The 16880-nt window shown below is 39.4% G+C and overlaps 1 protein-coding gene across 1 annotated transcript; it reads left to right on the forward strand.

The window, feature by feature from the left end:
* Positions 1-14987: 14987 nt before the first annotated feature.
* On the forward strand, positions 14988-16576 carry LOC126936807 (serine/threonine-protein phosphatase 2A 56 kDa regulatory subunit gamma isoform-like). Its single transcript, XM_050759561.1, is given in 2 exon segments — positions 14988-15696; positions 15699-16576. Coding segments are annotated over 2 exon segments (1065 nt in total). The 5' UTR covers positions 14988-15089; the 3' UTR covers positions 16157-16576.
* The last annotated feature ends 304 nt before the right edge of the window (positions 16577-16880 follow it).

The following is a 16880-nucleotide window of genomic DNA, read 5'->3' on the forward strand; positions in this document are numbered from 1 at the left end:
TTAAGAGGTTGAGTCTGATTCTCCTCCTCTTGAATCTGGGTGGACTTGTAATAGCTTCAACCAATGGAGTATGCAGAAGGGACGCTGTGTGGTTTCCAAGGCTGGTGATAAAAGGTGAGGCAGCTTCTGCATTGTTGCTAGAAAACTCTTGTTTTATTCAGGGTACTTTCTATGAAAATTAAATTGGTATCATCAAGGATGAGCTAAACCATTTATATATCACATCTATCTGTATAATCCATCTAGTGTCTATGTGCCTATCTATCTATTTACCAAAAAGTACCCAAGACAAGTCTCAATTTAGAGATTTATTTTGCCAAGGTTAAGGACAATGGCCCGTGAGACAGCCTCAGGAGATCCTGAGAACATGTGCCCAAGGTGGCTGGGTTACAGCTTGATTTTATACATTTTAGGGAGACAGAAGATACAGGCAAAGACATAAATCAATACATGTTAGGTATACATTAGTTAAGCCTAGAAAGGTGGGACATCTCGAAATGGGGACTTTCAGGTCATAAGTAGATTCAAAGATTTCCTAATTGGCAATTGGTTGAAAGAGTTAAGCTCGGCCTGAAGAGTTGAAGTCAGCTTGAGTTAAGGTAAGGGGTGGGATTGGTTGTGGAAACCAAGGTTCTTGTCATGTAGATAAAGCCTCTGGGTAGCAGGCTTCAGAGAGAATAGATAGATGGTGAATATCTCTTATTGGACTTCACAAGGTTTCAGACTCTTAGTTAATTCTCTCCTGGATCAGGAAAAGACCGGGAAAGGGAAGGGAATTCTCTACAGAATGTAGATTTCTCTGACAAGAGATAGCTTTGCAGGGCCATTTCAAAATATGTCAAAAAGTAGATCTTAGGGGTAAAATACTTTGATTTCCTTTAGGACTTATTATCTGTCATGTGGTGTTATACTAGGGTCAGGTTGAAGTTGGTGTCTTATTGCTACAAAGAGTCTGTTCTGTTAGTCTTAGAATCTCTATTTTAATGTTAATGTTGGCCAGTTGTGTCTGAAATCCAAAAGGGAGAGGGTATAATGAGGCATGTCTGACCCGTCCTTCCTATCACTTCCTGAGCTAGTTTTTCGGGTTTCTTTAAAATCTCTTTGGCTGAGAGGAAAGTCTGTTCAGTTGGCTGGGGGCAGTCTTGGAATTTTAATTTGGTTTACATATTCATCTATCTATTCTCTCTTTCTCAATGTGAGAGAAAAGTGTTTCTATCACAATTAATTCTATTTTACTATTTTTTGTTTTCTGTCAGTAGAATTATAGATACGTAACATTTTTTATTACAAAGGATCAAAATAAATTTGAAGTTGAAAATGGGTATATTTGCTTATTTAGAAGACACTAGAGAAAGGAAAAGGCTAGTTAAAAGGGAGGAAATATTGTACACTTCCCTAAAAGAGTCTAATGTTACTCTTCCACAACGTCTTGTATTTTGGGGGTTTTCTCCATCTGTTGGGCTTCCCTTACTCAGTTTGTTTGGTAGTCTCTTTTTGCTCTAACTTACTTTTTGGTGGTTTCCATGGTTACTTTGAAGGCCCTATTTTCCTTCCTTTGTCTTCCTTTTTATTCCCATATTTCCCTTCCTTTCTCTTTCCCTACACTCTCCAAGGGTGAGCTTATCCCCTCATTTGGCTTAATTACTATTTATTGCCAGCAACCATTAACACTGCAAACATTTATTGAATGCCTTCTGTGTGCCAGGCATTCTTCTAAGAGCTAAGGATACAGTTATAGCTTAAATTATTTAGTGGTTTTATGCTTGTGAAATTTATTTTCAACTGGCAGTCATCACCAGAGAAATTCAAGTATTATTGTATAAATTTATATTAACATAAAATATGTGTTCTGAAGATGAGTGTTTAGGAGAGAGTGAGTAACTATTAGCAGCTGGAGCCACAGACATTCCCCACCTCTCTTGACTTGGCGAGAGTAGCTCTTTGTTCTTGGAATTAAGGTAGCACAATTGATGAGAAAATAATTCTCCCTTTTGATACATATTGCACTGAGTAGGTTGCAATTGGGAAGTCCTCTATGATGACAGCTATTAATGGCAGAAAATCTGCTTGAAGCAGATGCCAAGATAAAATAACCAGGAAGTATCACATTACTTTGTTTGGTCTCCTTGGCTCTCATACATGCATTGTTGATTAAACTGGATAGCTGTGAGCCAGGTTCCTAGATTTTAGATTAATTTTGATAGACTTTTTTCTTGGTCTGGGGTTGTTTGGTGATGTTAATAGAGACTTTCTAGAGGAATAACTGGAAAAAATACCATGAAGCCATTCATACACTTGAAAGCAGACACCTTTGGTGTTATTTATATTGAGTACATACTATTCCTTATTTTGGGTTATGTACGAGGACATTTTTGGCCTCCAGCGAATTCTAACCCTAGTGTAATTTGTAAAATTATTTGGCTCGGAAAAATACAGAAAGTCACATTTTAAATTGTTATGTAGCTTTTATTTCCAATCCATTGAAGAACTTAAAAATCATCATAAAGCCACACCCCACCAGTGTTTATTATTTTGACTATGTGACTTTTCCTTTTGGAAAAGTCCATCTAAACCAAAATAAACAGCCAATGTCTTTTCATAGACTGTTTGCTTCTAGACTTTCTGCATATTTGATATGTTTTGTTGTCATGCTGTTTAGGACTCTTTTTCCTTTTGAATTCAAGACACCCAAGGGTAGGTTCTGAAACTACCCTCCATGAAAGTGAAAGCAGCTGATGGTCTGTTGCACACACAAAGCGTCATTAACTTTGCAAAGCTCAGCCTCCTCTTCTTACATCCATGTTCTCCACTGTTCTCAAATGCCAGTCATTACTAATTGTCTTCAACTGTGTCACTGTCTCTTGAGGGCCCTTTGGTATTAAAACCAACAGAAAAATTTCTCAATCAGACCCAACCCTGGTGATGGGTTTTGTTATGGGCAATTAGTTTGAGTTCTCTTTTGTTTTCCTTGGTCAATAAGTTGCCAGCTAACCTGAGGAGAAATACAGATGCATCTGTGATAGGAATGGGAAAGAAAACAGGAGAAATTAATAATGTAGTGGAGTGCATCTTTGGGTAATGGCAATATGCAAACTTATAAAATTTCTCTGAAGCATAATAACTTCTGAGTATAGTAGAATAGCAAGAGAGAGAAGGAGCATACTCTTATTGAAATACCTACCATGTACTTGGGGAGGCTGAGGCAGGTAGATCGCTTGAGCTTGGGAGCTTGAGACCAGCCTGGGCAACACGGTAAAACCCTGTCCCTACAAGAAAAACAAAAATTGACCAGGCATGGTGGTGTGCACCTGTAGTCCCAGCTACTTTGGAGGCTGAGGTTGGAGGATCACCTCAGCCCAGGGAGGTTGAAGCTACAGTGAGCTGTGATCCTACCACTGCACTCTAGCCTGAGTGTCAAAGTAAGACCCTATCTCAACAAACAAATGAACAAACAAACAAAGAAATACCTACCATATAACAGTCTCTGTGGTAAGATTTTCCTAATTTTTCTCATTTATATCTCACAATAAAACTAAGAAGTTATCATTGTCCCTAACTCACAGATGAGAAAACTAAAGTTCAAAGATATGAAATGGCAGAGCCAGGATTTGAACCCAAATTCAAATCTAAAAGCTTAACTTGCTTCCAGTTTACTAATGTGAGGGCTCAGAAAAAAAATGTCCCAAAGTATGGTGCTTTGGCATCCTGAATACATTGAAAGCAGATTGGAGGGCCTCAGAAGCAGCCTGAGAAGAAAAGTTCTCTTGAAACTTCTCTTGCTTTCCTATCTTCCACTGTGTTTCTTCTCCAAAACAAGACATGGAAACCAAAATTCCTCTACCCCAAGGAGGTCATAGAAGATAGAACCTCTCTCTCACAAAGCAAGTCATAAAACCTAGAAAGGTCACTCTCTCTCTTCTCCCTTGAAGACTCTTTTTCCAGAGGGGACCTGCCCCATACCCTGGGGGAAGGAATGTTAACCAGAGAGGCCAAGAAGAATCTGAACAGACAGGCCTGGCCAGACTTCCTTCCTCAGTCTATTTTCATTAGATTATACCCTCTGTCCAATCACATTTCTACATGCTATTCATTCTTCTTCGAATCTAAGCTTAAAAACAGATAGATTCTGCGCCGCCGCCGTCCCCACCCCGCCCCCCAACCTCCTTTGATCTCTGGGTCTTCACTTTCTTTTTTTTTTTTGAGACCAAGTCTCACTCTGTCGCCTACCCTGGAGCAATCTTGGCTCACTGCAACCTCCACCTCCCAGGTTCAAGCAATTCTTCTGCCTCAGTCTCCCCAGTAGCTGGGATTACAGGCGCCCACCACCACGCCCAGCTAATTTTTGTAATTTTTAGTAGAGACAGGGTTTCACCATGTTGGCCAGGTTGATCTTAAACTCCTGCCCTCAGGTGATCTACCCGCCTCAGCCTCCCAAAGTGCTGGGATTACAGGTGTGAGCCACCATGCCCTGCCTGGGTCTTCATTTCTAAAGGCTCCCATGCTACGTAAAATTTGGATTAAATATATTTGTTATGCTTTTCTTGTGTTAATCTATTTTTTCTTATAGAAGTGTCAGCTGTGACCCTTTTGATGGGAAAAGAAAGTCACCATACCTTTCTGCCACTATACTATAAACACCATACTTTATATGGTATCCCCTGATTATTTCATGATGACTCAAGAAAGAGTGGGGCAAGACATTCCCACAAGCACTTTAAATGTGACATTTGACCTCCCTAAGTGAAAATAACCAGAGGAAACACCCTCACAGAAAACCAGGAAAGCAAGTTAAGGTTTTCAAATGTCAGCCCAAGATACAGTCTTGACATTCAGATTGAGAGTCCCTATTTGCACTGTAAAATAATTGCCTCAAAATCCGTATCTTTCATTCTCCTGTTATAACCATAATAATAAATAATAACAATATTAACAATAATAGTAATTTTAGAAGGGAATCACTATGCTGGTTTTTCTGTGTGTTGAAAGAAAGGTGAAAATGCTGCACCTTGATGATGTGGGTCTCCCCTCGCCTTACACTAATTGGCTTCCGGATGCTTTTTCTCTTAAGTCTTCATTAGAAACACGCTACCTGGTGCTTTAGAAATGTGAAGATTCTTTTTGTTGTTGTTAAGCAGTTCTTAAAAAAAAAAAAAGGAAAGAAAGAAACTTAATTCAAAGTTTAGTTTCAATATGCTTGAATTTTAATCTCACATTTCTTAGCTGAGGCACATTTTTTCTTTTGGATCAGAAAGCACTCCTGGCTGCTATCGATAGTAAGAAATACCGTCCTAAGACAGATGTCTGTTTCCTCTGCCAGGCTGGTGTGGAAGCCGACCCGTGCCTCCTCCCTCTTCTGAATATCGGAGGAAGCAGAAAGGAGGTATCAAGCTTTCCACCCAAAACATTTTTTCTCACCCTAATGCTCTTGCCATATCCAATGTCTTTTAAAATAGCAGCAAAATGGCTCTGAAAGTCTATGACGTCAGCCCGAGGTCGGTTCCTACGAGCTCAGCTCTCTATTTATGAATCGTGCCTATACTGAGAGCGGGGCAAGCTTTGAATTAGGTCAGACCTGGATTTGAATCTCAGTCCTAATACCTTAATTAAGCAGCTTTACCTTTGCATAGTTATGGAACGTAGTGTAGCATAAGACCTTTCCCGAGATCTAGGAATTTCAGTGAAGTCTCATAAACTGTAACAATGGGTTGTAAGTGCCCATACTTTGCAAGAAGTGCTGACATTTCTATGTAGACTTCCTTAGAAAGCGGCCAGACTCATCGTTTCACAATTTGTCCCCATTGCCCAGCTTCATTCTAGATAAGGAAAAGTTAGGGGATACGGTAGAGAAGAGGAGGATTCATTGAAGGGCATAACAGGCTTAGGAAATGCCAGCGTTTTTCTCCTGTACTCCCTTCTTGGCCTCAATCTCTCAAAAACCATTGTTAGAGACAAGGGCCATCTGACACAAAGAACAACGGACATTTCACATCCTGTTAGCTTTATGGACTAGAGCAGATATCAGCAAACTTTTTTGCAAAGAGCCAAATAGTAAATATTTCAGGTATTGTGGGCCATAGGTCCTCGTTGCAACTATTCATCTCTGCTGTTGTAGAGTGAAAGGCATCATAGATAATACATAAATATGGCTGTATTCCAATACAATTTTGTCTTCAAAAATAGACTGGTCAGATTTGGCCTGTGGGTCATAGTTTGCTGACCCCTGACTTACAGATTTATCCTTTAGTTCTTTTGGTTGGATCACAAATGAACTCCTGGAAGAATGTCTGATGGGTATATGGGAAAATAAAGACCAGAGTATCTTATGACGGCCTTGTTGGGAAAAATTGTAAAAGGTTTTGAAAGGAGCAAAAAAGATAACTGGGTCTTTTTAAATAGAAAGCTAGGCATTTCCTAGAACATTCTCCATAGTTGTGTGATTTCATCGGGTCTCTTTCATCTGCTTTGAGTAACTTTACAATGCTGTAACTTATAGAAAACTGAGTCATGCAAATTGGTCCTGTCCATAGACATGCAAGTGAACTTTGTCTAATGGAGAGGTGCTTGATTTCCCTCCCTTCTCCAAAGAAACCAGTTTTATATCTAAGGAAATTATTTTTACTTCAGCATTATTAAGGGCCTAAGTATAAATCTGCATTTTGGATTCTTTTTTGAAGTGATTCTAACATCTTACTGGTTCCCTCATTAATTAATGACTTGCAGATAATCTTTATGCATGTTCTTTTTTTTTTTCTTTTTTTGAGATAGAGTCCATTCTCTTGCCCAGGCTGGAGTGCAATGATGCCACCTTGGTTCACAGCAACCTCTGCCTCCCGGGTTCAGGTGATTCTCCCTCCTCAGGCTCCTCAGTAGCTGGGAATACAGGCACCCACCATCATGTCCAGTTAATTTTTGCGTTTTTGTAGAGATGAGGTTTCACCATGTTGGCCAGGTTGGTATCAAACTCCTGACCTCAGGTGATCTGCCTACCTCAGCTTCCCAAATTGCTGGGATTACAGGCAAGAGTCACTGCGCCTGGCCTATGCATGTTCATTTTATATTTATGTGAGAGTCATGATATCATCCTTTTATTTATTATTTAATTTTTTTTTTGAGACATTTCATCCAGGCTGGAATGCAGTAGTGTGATCTTGACTCACTGCAACCTCTGCATCCCAGGCTCAAGCTATCCTCCCACCTCAGCCTCCCAAGTAGCTGGGACTACAGGTGCACACTATCACACTCAGCTAACTTTTTAAATAGTTTTTGTAGAGATGGGTTCTCTCTATGTTGCCTAGGCTGGTCTTCAACTCCTGGGCTCAAGCAATCCACCCACCTTGGCCTCTCAAAGTGCTGGGATCTCAGGTGTAAACCACTGTACCTGACAATTTTATCCTTTTGAAAGCAATTATTCTTTAACAGCCAGGAAAGGAGAGAGGACTTAGAGAAAATGTGTTGGGCATCTCTTGTGCATCACTTCAAAGGTTTCTTGGCCACCTACCTCTCATTCCAGTCACTGCTTGTGTTTCCTACAGGTTCAGTGAGACAGGTCCTGGCCTCAGGCCCAAACTGCATAGCCTTCCCTTCCTGGCCTTTGGTTTCTCTGATATAGTGACCCTCAACTCATTTATACGCAACTTGGAATTGTGGAGGGTTAATACCAGTGGGGCCACATGTGGTCAACCAAGAATGAGAGACGATAGGTACATGTTTTCTGCTTTCCTCAGCTTACCTGCCACCCCCCAACCCCGGCCACCATCCGCTCAGCTCCAAGGTGCATTTCATAAAGGTCCATAGTCAGCCATGACAGGATGACTACCCCTGTCCTTCACTGGGCTCAACTTCATAAAGCATAACTGCTGTGGCTCTGCCTCATTCTGTCTCTTTCTAGCTCACCTGCTCTCTTGCTTTCTAGAATCATAATCCCAGGTGAACTACCTGCATGCAAGCCTCTGTCTCAGGCCCTACTTTTAGGGAACTCAGACAAAGTCATGCAGAGGCCTGCACTTGAATTGTTTGTTTGTTGGGACAAGGATTCGCAGTGTTTCCTGGAGGCTAATTGACCCTGAGCAGGACAGCCAAGAGTGAACTCTGTTGGAAAAAGCTGTCCAGGAGAAACGTTTTCTGGGACGATGGGGTCCCCACAGAAAGATATTGTATACGGTGTACAAATAGAGGGTAGGGATTAAGGTGGAGTAAAAGAGACAAGCTTGAAATTGCATTCCTTGCCCTGGGGAAATGGGGTGGTGGGGAGATCTCTGAGGAGGAGCTGAAAACATTTACAGTGAACCCCACAGAAGAGCCAGAGTTTGAATGACTGCTTTGCAAGAGCTATTAGGCATATAAAAAAGAGCTATAAAAAGCATCAGCTAAGAAAAAAAGCTTTTGCTCCTTTAACACTTATTCCACTTACTGCTCTTGACTGTGGAGGAGCTACAGCCAACAGGATGAGTAGGTGAGGAGTTGGATTAAGGATAGGCAGAGAAGAGACCATGTGTCCTCTACTGTCCACTCATGGTCTGAGAAATGGTAGGTTCAGATTAAGGGTGCAGGATGGGAGAAATTCTTAATTGCTAAAGAGATTGAAGTTTTGATTTGGACTGGATTGAACTTTTCCTTTTTTTTTTTTTTTTTTGTTTTTTGTTTTTTGAGATGGAGTCTTGCTGTCACCAGGCTGGAGTGCAATGGCGCGATCACGGCTCACTACAATCTCCACCTCCCAGGTTCAAGCGATTTCCCTGCTTCAGCCTCCCGAGTAGCTGGGACTACAGGCATGCACCACCATGCCTGGCTAATTTTTTGTATTTTAGTAGAGACAGGGTTTCACCACGTTGGACAGGCTGGTCTCAACCTCCTGACCTCGTGATCCACCTGCCTCAGCCTCCCAAAGTGCTGGGATTACAGGCATGAGCCACCACACCTGGCTGGATTGGACTTTTTAATACCTGAAAATGAAATTCTTTCATTGCCCAAAAATGACTGAAAATCTGTAAAATCTACCTCAGGTATTGTCAAGGGACAGGGAATGAAAAGCTGATAGCATTTAAGGTAGTCTTTCTTGAGTTTGTTCTATTCGAGAAACGACTTACAGCAGTTCTTTAACATCTCTGGTTTTATTTTTCTTGTCTTTAAGATGGGGATACCAAACCTATAGTTTATTCTTAAAGGTTCAGATTCTTGATGTGGTGTATGTTGACTGACTGATTCACTAAAAGAGAGAATGAAGGCACATATTGTCCAAGCTGTGGCTGTTTTTAACTTCATGATTAGACTCCACTGGGCAGATATTTTTACTCTTCGAGTGATCTCAACTCAAATGATCATCATCAAATGTTGCCACCTTCCAACTCTTACAGACTCTCTTGGTTTAAATACTGTCTTAATCACGAGTGTCCCTTTCTCAGGTAACTCAGTTGGATAGATAGGATATTTTGATTGTGGCTTGGATGACATTGTTTCAGTTTCTGTATTATTCTATCAGGGTAGCCCAATGGTTTTCCCATCATTTTTTCCTGATGCTCCTCTGTGTAATTTCCCCATTGTTACCTAAGAACATCAAGGAACATTTCTGCCAAACTTAGCAACAGTATTAGTAAGGAGCAAGGGGCTGCAATGGAAAATTTTTATTCTCAAATGCTCTACCCTGAAGAATTGACTGCTGGGAGCATATACATAAATTTCTGCTTAAAGTCATAAGATGTTATTTGTCACTCAATCAAAATAAAGATGTCATTTTTAGGATGAATTTACAGAATTGCCAGAACCTAATTTTTCTGAGTGAAGCAGGAGATGCCTCCCTCTTTGCTCTACTGTGCTTCTGACTTACGCTTTGTTCTTGCGTTTTTACCTTGCTGAGAGATGCGTATGACAAAGGATTTTGTCTGAGGACTGTGGCCAAGTATGATTTGAGAACATTTCCCAAAAACTCGACTATCAGCAGGAGAGTCTCTCCTCACCCCCACCTCTGCCATTGTCTCTTCCATCTGAATTTACTTTGTACATTTTTTTTTTCCCACAAGACAGAATAGTCTCATTTGGGGAATCATAAGAAAAAAATTCCTTCTGTGATGTTGGTGCTTGTACCAATTGCCCATAAAGCATTTACAGAGGAGCTATGCATATCCTGTCTTTAATTCCTGGAATGTGCAGAGTCTCACTGACACCAGCAATAGCACATCTCCCACCAGGCTTGATCCAAATATGTGCCTGTCTCCTTTGAGGCAGAGAGGAAGTCTAGAAAATGACATGTCTATTTGGGTGACTGGTGACTGTGTGGAAGCATATATAGCAGCAAGTCTCCAGTAGGGTTGGCTTTCAGCAAAATATCCAAGTCACAAACACTTGGCACAGGTACGTTTTGGTTATTATTTTAGCTTGCTTTTTTCTAAACCCAATCCAGACCTCACTTCCATGTGTCCCAAGCTGCTCGCGGTGCCTTGCTGTCTTCTCAGTCCTACTATCTTAAAGAGGATGGTGGCTGGCCACACAGTCGTATACACTTTGTTGGAAATTGCTGACAATATATTCTAATGTTATTGTTTATACAGGTAATTAACTTAAAAAGGTAATTATTTTTTCATATACCCCCTTCTTTTTCTTTATATTATTTTAAATTATAGAAAATACATGCCTTTTGTAAAATGTTACATTGATATAGAGGAAGATACAATAGAAATTGAACATCCTCTTTTATCTTCTCTCCCACTCTTCAATCACGCACTCTTTCCCAGAAGTAACCACATTTAAGAATTGGTGTCAGTGGTCTATCCTTCCTTTTCAGCTATTGTTTTTGACCGTCTTTTACTTAATTGAATGTTTATTAGCATGCCTATGGGAAAATAGATGAACACATTTAGAATTATATCTCTTGAATGCAGGTATTTATGTGAATATTAGCGCAGGTTTGGTGGAGGGTAAAGAGCTATACTGTACCTGAATTCCAGCTTCTTTTGAGAGCTTTCCATTAATTAGGACAGGTCAATGTTTCCCCAGTTACCATGGCTAACTCATTGCTGACTATCATACAGATTGGTTTTACAGATTATAACATTGGGTATCAGATTTTAAGAAAAATTATTTTAAAGAGTTTCCTCGTATTCTACAGCAAGAAAAAGATCCAATTGGGAGAATAAGAATGAGATAAAGAATCTGAGCTGACACCAAAATGAAAGCCTGTGTGCTGTGAGAAGCATTCAAATAATTTTTTAATGAACTGGTTCCTTTGACTTATTTTAAGATCTATATGTAGGGGGTAATAAATGCATGACAGGAATAGAATAGATGGAAAAAAATTAAACAAGATTCTGCCCCATTAGTTCTGACTGACAAGGAAAAGATAATAGCCAAAACGCAAATGGAGTTTGTTAGCAGAGGGAGATAATGATAATGGGACTTTCACAAATATATCAGGGAAGAAATAGATAAAAGTTTTTGAAAAGTTCAATAATCAGCAGAGATGGACATAACATGAATGACTCTAAAATGGCTGATCTTCTAGTGTTTAAATTCTGTAATTATGAAAGAAAATAAAGGAGAGTTTAGACCACCAATGAAGAATGAAGAAAATTGCAAACATGGCTACTAAAAATGCAGATAAATGACAGTCTGTACTTGGAACTTAGATATATCAGCACATCTGGTTGGTATGCCTCCTCTCTTGGGTAATACAAGAATTAGCTAATGTGTTTACCCAGCTACTTATGATGCATAATTTTTATAAGATAATTGTGCTGATTTAACATGAACTAAATATCTAAATGCATTGAACTCTGGAGCTGCCAATTTTCAAAGAAAGAAAGGAGGGAAATTTCAGTAACAAATATTTGAAGGCACCAGCTCTATGGTTTTATTCTTTAAGTTGACCCCTCTCCACTTTAGCTCAGAAGGCCAATAGTTGAAAAGGATTATGCATAATCCCTTATCTGATGTGAATTTAAGCTAAGAAAATGTAGGCACATTCTTCATCTCATTTCCTTCTCACTCTTGTTTGCAAAAAGGGAAAAAAGCTGTGTTAGTTTATCAAACTCAGGGAAATAATATGGAGGACTGTCTAGACTCCAAAGCATGTCTCCACAGAGGGATCAATTGAAATACGGGAGAAAAGCAGTAGCACTTCCCTTTATCTCTTAATCTTCTACTTCTATTAATATATTCTCCAAAATGAGAAATGAACTAAATTTACTGAAATTTAATGTATTGGTTGGCTTGGATATATTTATTTCAGTGTTCCACAACAGGACATGTTGGTAGACGATTGATGACTTGCTTGCTTTCAGCATCTTGCAACATTTTATAGCCAATCTGTTAAGTGGTTCTATTTTGTAAAAGTAAGCAATTAATTTTTTAGAAATGGGGGTCTCACTCTGTTGTCCAGGCTGGGCTGCAGTGGTACAATCATAGCTCACTGCAGCCTCAAACTCCTGGGCTCAAGTGATCCTCTCACCTCAGCTTCCCAAATAGGACTGCAAGCATGTGCCACCATGCTTGGCTAACTTTTTCTTTTTGAATTTTGTAGAGATGGGGTCTTGCTATCTTGTCCAGGCTGGTCTCAAACTCCTAGGCTCAAGCTATCCTCCTGCCTTGGCCTTCCAAAATGCAGGGATTATAGGTATGAGCCACCTCTCCTGGCCTTATATGGTTTTATAGACAATTTTATCCTGTGTGCATCTCAACCTTTATATGGCAAGTGGACTAAAAGATTCTTGCAAAGATACCAAAGATGAAATATATTAAAAACGATGTAAACAACAGACAAGGGTCAGAAAAAAAAAAGCAGAGCTGACATTTTTGCTACCCCCTACAATATGAGTTCATGGTTCGTCACTTAAGAAGTAAAAGCAATGACAATCTAATGATCTAATTCTTGGACATAAAGCCTGAAAATGTTCTGGAAGACTTTTTGACATGTGAATTGATACCCATAACAAAGGTATTAGCTACTAATAGTATGAAGTCATCATAATTTGCAGAATGTTTACAAGTAGTTTTATTTAACTTTGGTATAGTTTGTTTTGTTTCAGTCCTAAGTCTCATGTTAAAGTTTGATCCCCAGTGTTGTAGGTGAGGCCTAATGTGATGTGTTTGGGTCACAAGGGTGGATCTTTCACTAATGGCTTGGTACTGTCCTTGAGGTTGATGAGTGAGTTCTTGCTGTATTAGTCCCCCAGAGAGCTGGTTGTTAAAAAGAGGCCCCACCTTCTCTTGCTTCCTCTTTCTTGCTGTGTGATCTCTGCACATGCCTGCTCCTGTTTGCTTTCTGTCATAAAAGAAAGCAGCCTGAAACCCTCATGAGAAGCAGATGCAGGTACCATGCTTCTTGTACAGCCTGCAGAATGGTGAGCCAAATAAACCTCTTTTCTTTATGAATTACACAGCCTCAGGTATTTATAGCAACACACAAGTGAACTAACACACACTTTATTTCATCTTTTAAATTTTCTAAATTTGCTATGTGTGTAAGATGTATAAATAAGTATCTATATTTCTGGAATGCTTGCTAAACATTTATTGATGGCATACTGAATTAAAAATGCTTGAAGATCACTGTATGTGAGAATGCATTTTAAAAAGAGATGCTGTAGTGATTCCCCAAGGAGTGCTCTATGAAGTGTACGTGTGTTTATTACCTTGTATGTCATATTTAGGTGTAAATTTCATGTACACAATTTGCAGTTGCTAAATTCTTGTGCCTTTCAATGAATTCTTCTACAAGTTGGTCATGGAATTTTCTGTTCTTCCATGGTGTGGAAATATATGAAGACCAACCAAAAGTAGAGACTGTTTATTCAGAGATTGTTATAGCAAGGGAGTCAGCTACCATTGCTTGCATTTTAGCAAAGACTGAAAGGCAAGCAGAAGGGTAGGAAAGCTCTATAGTGGAAAAAAGGGAAGGTTTCAGGTATATTCTGACTGAAGGTTGTTGGCATGGGGAAGCTGGTAGGCAGGGTAACTAGAAGTGGGGCATCCTATGTGATTGGTTAGGGGTACATATTTGGCTTTGTCTGATTGGTCTTAAATTAGAAATGGGGACAAAAATGAGGGAAGCTGTCAGGTTAACCAAATCCTCGCCATTTTGTGCTGTTATTGAAGTTATCATTAAGCTTCTTGGATTGTTACTAGAGATAGGAGTCTGACTTTCTACAAGTCTGATTTCTATTAGGCTGGTTTCCTGGGCTGCTTATGGTAGGTAAAGAGTTGGTTTCCTGGGCAGGTTGCTTCAGGTTGTGGGTCAGCATTCTACTTTTACATATGGTCCAGCCATTGTCCATTTGTATATTTATCTCTCAGTGCCTGTTTAGTTTTATGATGCTCCCTCTACGACTGTGCTTAAAAATGCCTTCCAAGATTTTGCATTAGTACTTTCTGTTTTGACAGTTTGCTAAAAATTATACAAAATGATTTAACATCATTTCCACCTTCTGAATGTTGCACAACGAAGACAATAGCGCTGAAATCACTGCTCTGGATACTGCTGGGTGCATGTTAATTCTTTTCAGCCTTTGGAGAGGTAGATCTACAGCATCTATAAAGCTCTGTTCCAGAGGGTCTCTGGAGTCTTTCTAATGCTGGGCCTAAGTAGAAAAACTGTGCTAAAAATAGTTAAGTATATTCCACGCACAGGTGCCCAGCTTCAACTATAAAGACGTTTGTTCCAAGAGGCAAAGTTCTTCTCATTTTCTTAGGATAAATGTATCAAATTGAGATAAAAATTATATTGCTTGTTAAGAAAAAAGAACATTTTAAAATTACCAGTTTTAAAATCTATTGAAATCACCATGTACCTTGGTTCTTAAACAAGTATTTATTAAATTTTATTAAATATATTAAAAGTTTTAGCAATACTTGCTCATGAAAGGGAATTTGGAACAAACAGAACAGTGAAAAGAAGACAAAAAGAGTTATGAAACCCAAAGGAATTATTTTGAAAGTATTTCTTTCTAGTCTTTTTTTTTTCCCTAGATAAAGAATTTAAAAATAATATGTAGCAGTTCCCTCCAGCTGCAGAGAGCTTCAGTTTGCCTTTTTTTTTTAAACTAAAATGGAGGCTGGTTTCTTGCCTTAAGGAGCCCATTGCCTTTCCCGCTGAAGTCTAGATGTTGACATGTAATAAAGTGGGCAGCAGGATGGTGGTAGATGCGGCCAACTCCAATGGGCCTTTCCAGCCCGTGGCCCTTCTCCATATTCGAGATGTTCCTCCTGCTGATCAAGAGAAGCTTTTTATCCAGAAGTTACGTCAGTGTTGCGTCCTCTTTGACTTTGTTTCTGATCCACTAAGTGACCTAAAGTGGAAGGAGGTAAAACGAGCTGCTTTAAGTGAAATGGTGGAATATATCACCCATAATCGGAATGTGATCACAGAGCCTATTTCCCCAGAAGTAGTTCATATGTTTGCAGTTAACATGTTTCGAACATTACCACCTTCCTCCAATCCTACGGGAGCAGAATTTGACCCAGAGGAAGACAAACCAACGTTAGAAGCAGCCTGGCCTCATCTACAGCTTGTTTATGAATTTTTCTTAAGATTTTTAGAGTCTCCAGATTTCCAACCTAATATAGCGAAGAAATATATTGATCAGAAGTTTGTATTGCAGCTTTTAGAGCTCTTTGACAGTGAAGATCCTTGGGAGAGAGATTTTCTTAAAACCACCCTTCACAGAATCTATGGGAAATTCCTAGGCTTGAGAGCTTACATCAGAAAACAGATAATAATATATTTTATAGGTTTATTTATGAAACAGAGCATCATAATGGCATAGCAGAGTTACTGGAAATATTGGGAAGTATAATTAATGGATTTGCCTTACCACTCAAAGAAGAGCACAAGATTTTCTTATTGAAGGTGTTACTACCTTTGCACAAAGTGAAATCTCTGAGTGTCTACCATCCCCAGCTGGCATACTGTGTAGTGCAGTTTTTAGAAAAGGACAGCACCCTCACGGAACCAGTGGTGATGGCACTTCTCAAATACTGGCCAAAGACTCACAGTCCAAAAGAAGTAATGTTCTTAAATGAATTAGAAGAGATTTTAGATGTCATTGAACCATCAGAATTTGTGAAGATCATGGAGCCCCTCTTCCGGCAGTTGGCCAAATGTGTCTCCAGCCACACTTCCAGGTGGCAGAGTGAGCTCTCTATTACTGGAATAATGAATACATCATGAGTTTAATCAGTGACAACGCAGCGAAGATTCTGCCCATCGTGTTTCCTTCCTTGTACCACAACTCAAAGACCCATTGGAACAAGACAATACATGGCTTGATATACAACGCCCTGAAGCTCTTCATGGAGATGGACCAAAAGCTATTTGATGACTGTACACAACAGTTCAAAGCAGAGAAACTAAAAGAGAAGCTAAAAATGAAAGAACGGGAAGAAGCATGGGTTAAAATAGAAAATCTAGCCAAAGCCAATCCCCAGGTACTAAAAAAGAGTAACATGAAAACGCCCAGGGTTACTTGAATGTTTTTATAAGATAGGAATATATGTCTTCACCATGGCGGGGGGACGTGATTTCACTAACGTTGTATATGAAAATGTCTGCAATAAAAAGTACTTTTAAACTTTGTAAAAAAAAAATAAATAAATAATAATAATATGTAAATAGAGCTATTGTTTTCCAAGTTTTTTTTTTTTTTTTTTTTTTTTTTTTTTTTTTTTTTTTTTGGTCTTCTTGCTCACTTCAACATATAGAGCATTCTGTTCTTACAAAAAGTTCTGCAAAGCATTCCCTGTAATTCTGCCCCATTCATCTTATGCTCCTTATCTGGCTTAAGTGAGAAAATAAGAGGAGGAGGTAGCAGCTCACTTGCTAGAAAACCACATTGAATTGTGTCATTGTGTTTCTATTCTCCAACCTGTAGACTCAGGAGGAATTAAGGGAAAAT

This window comes from Macaca thibetana, chromosome 15, assembly GCF_024542745.1.
Source record: "Macaca thibetana thibetana isolate TM-01 chromosome 15, ASM2454274v1, whole genome shotgun sequence".
Taxonomy (NCBI): domain Eukaryota; kingdom Metazoa; phylum Chordata; class Mammalia; order Primates; family Cercopithecidae; genus Macaca; species Macaca thibetana.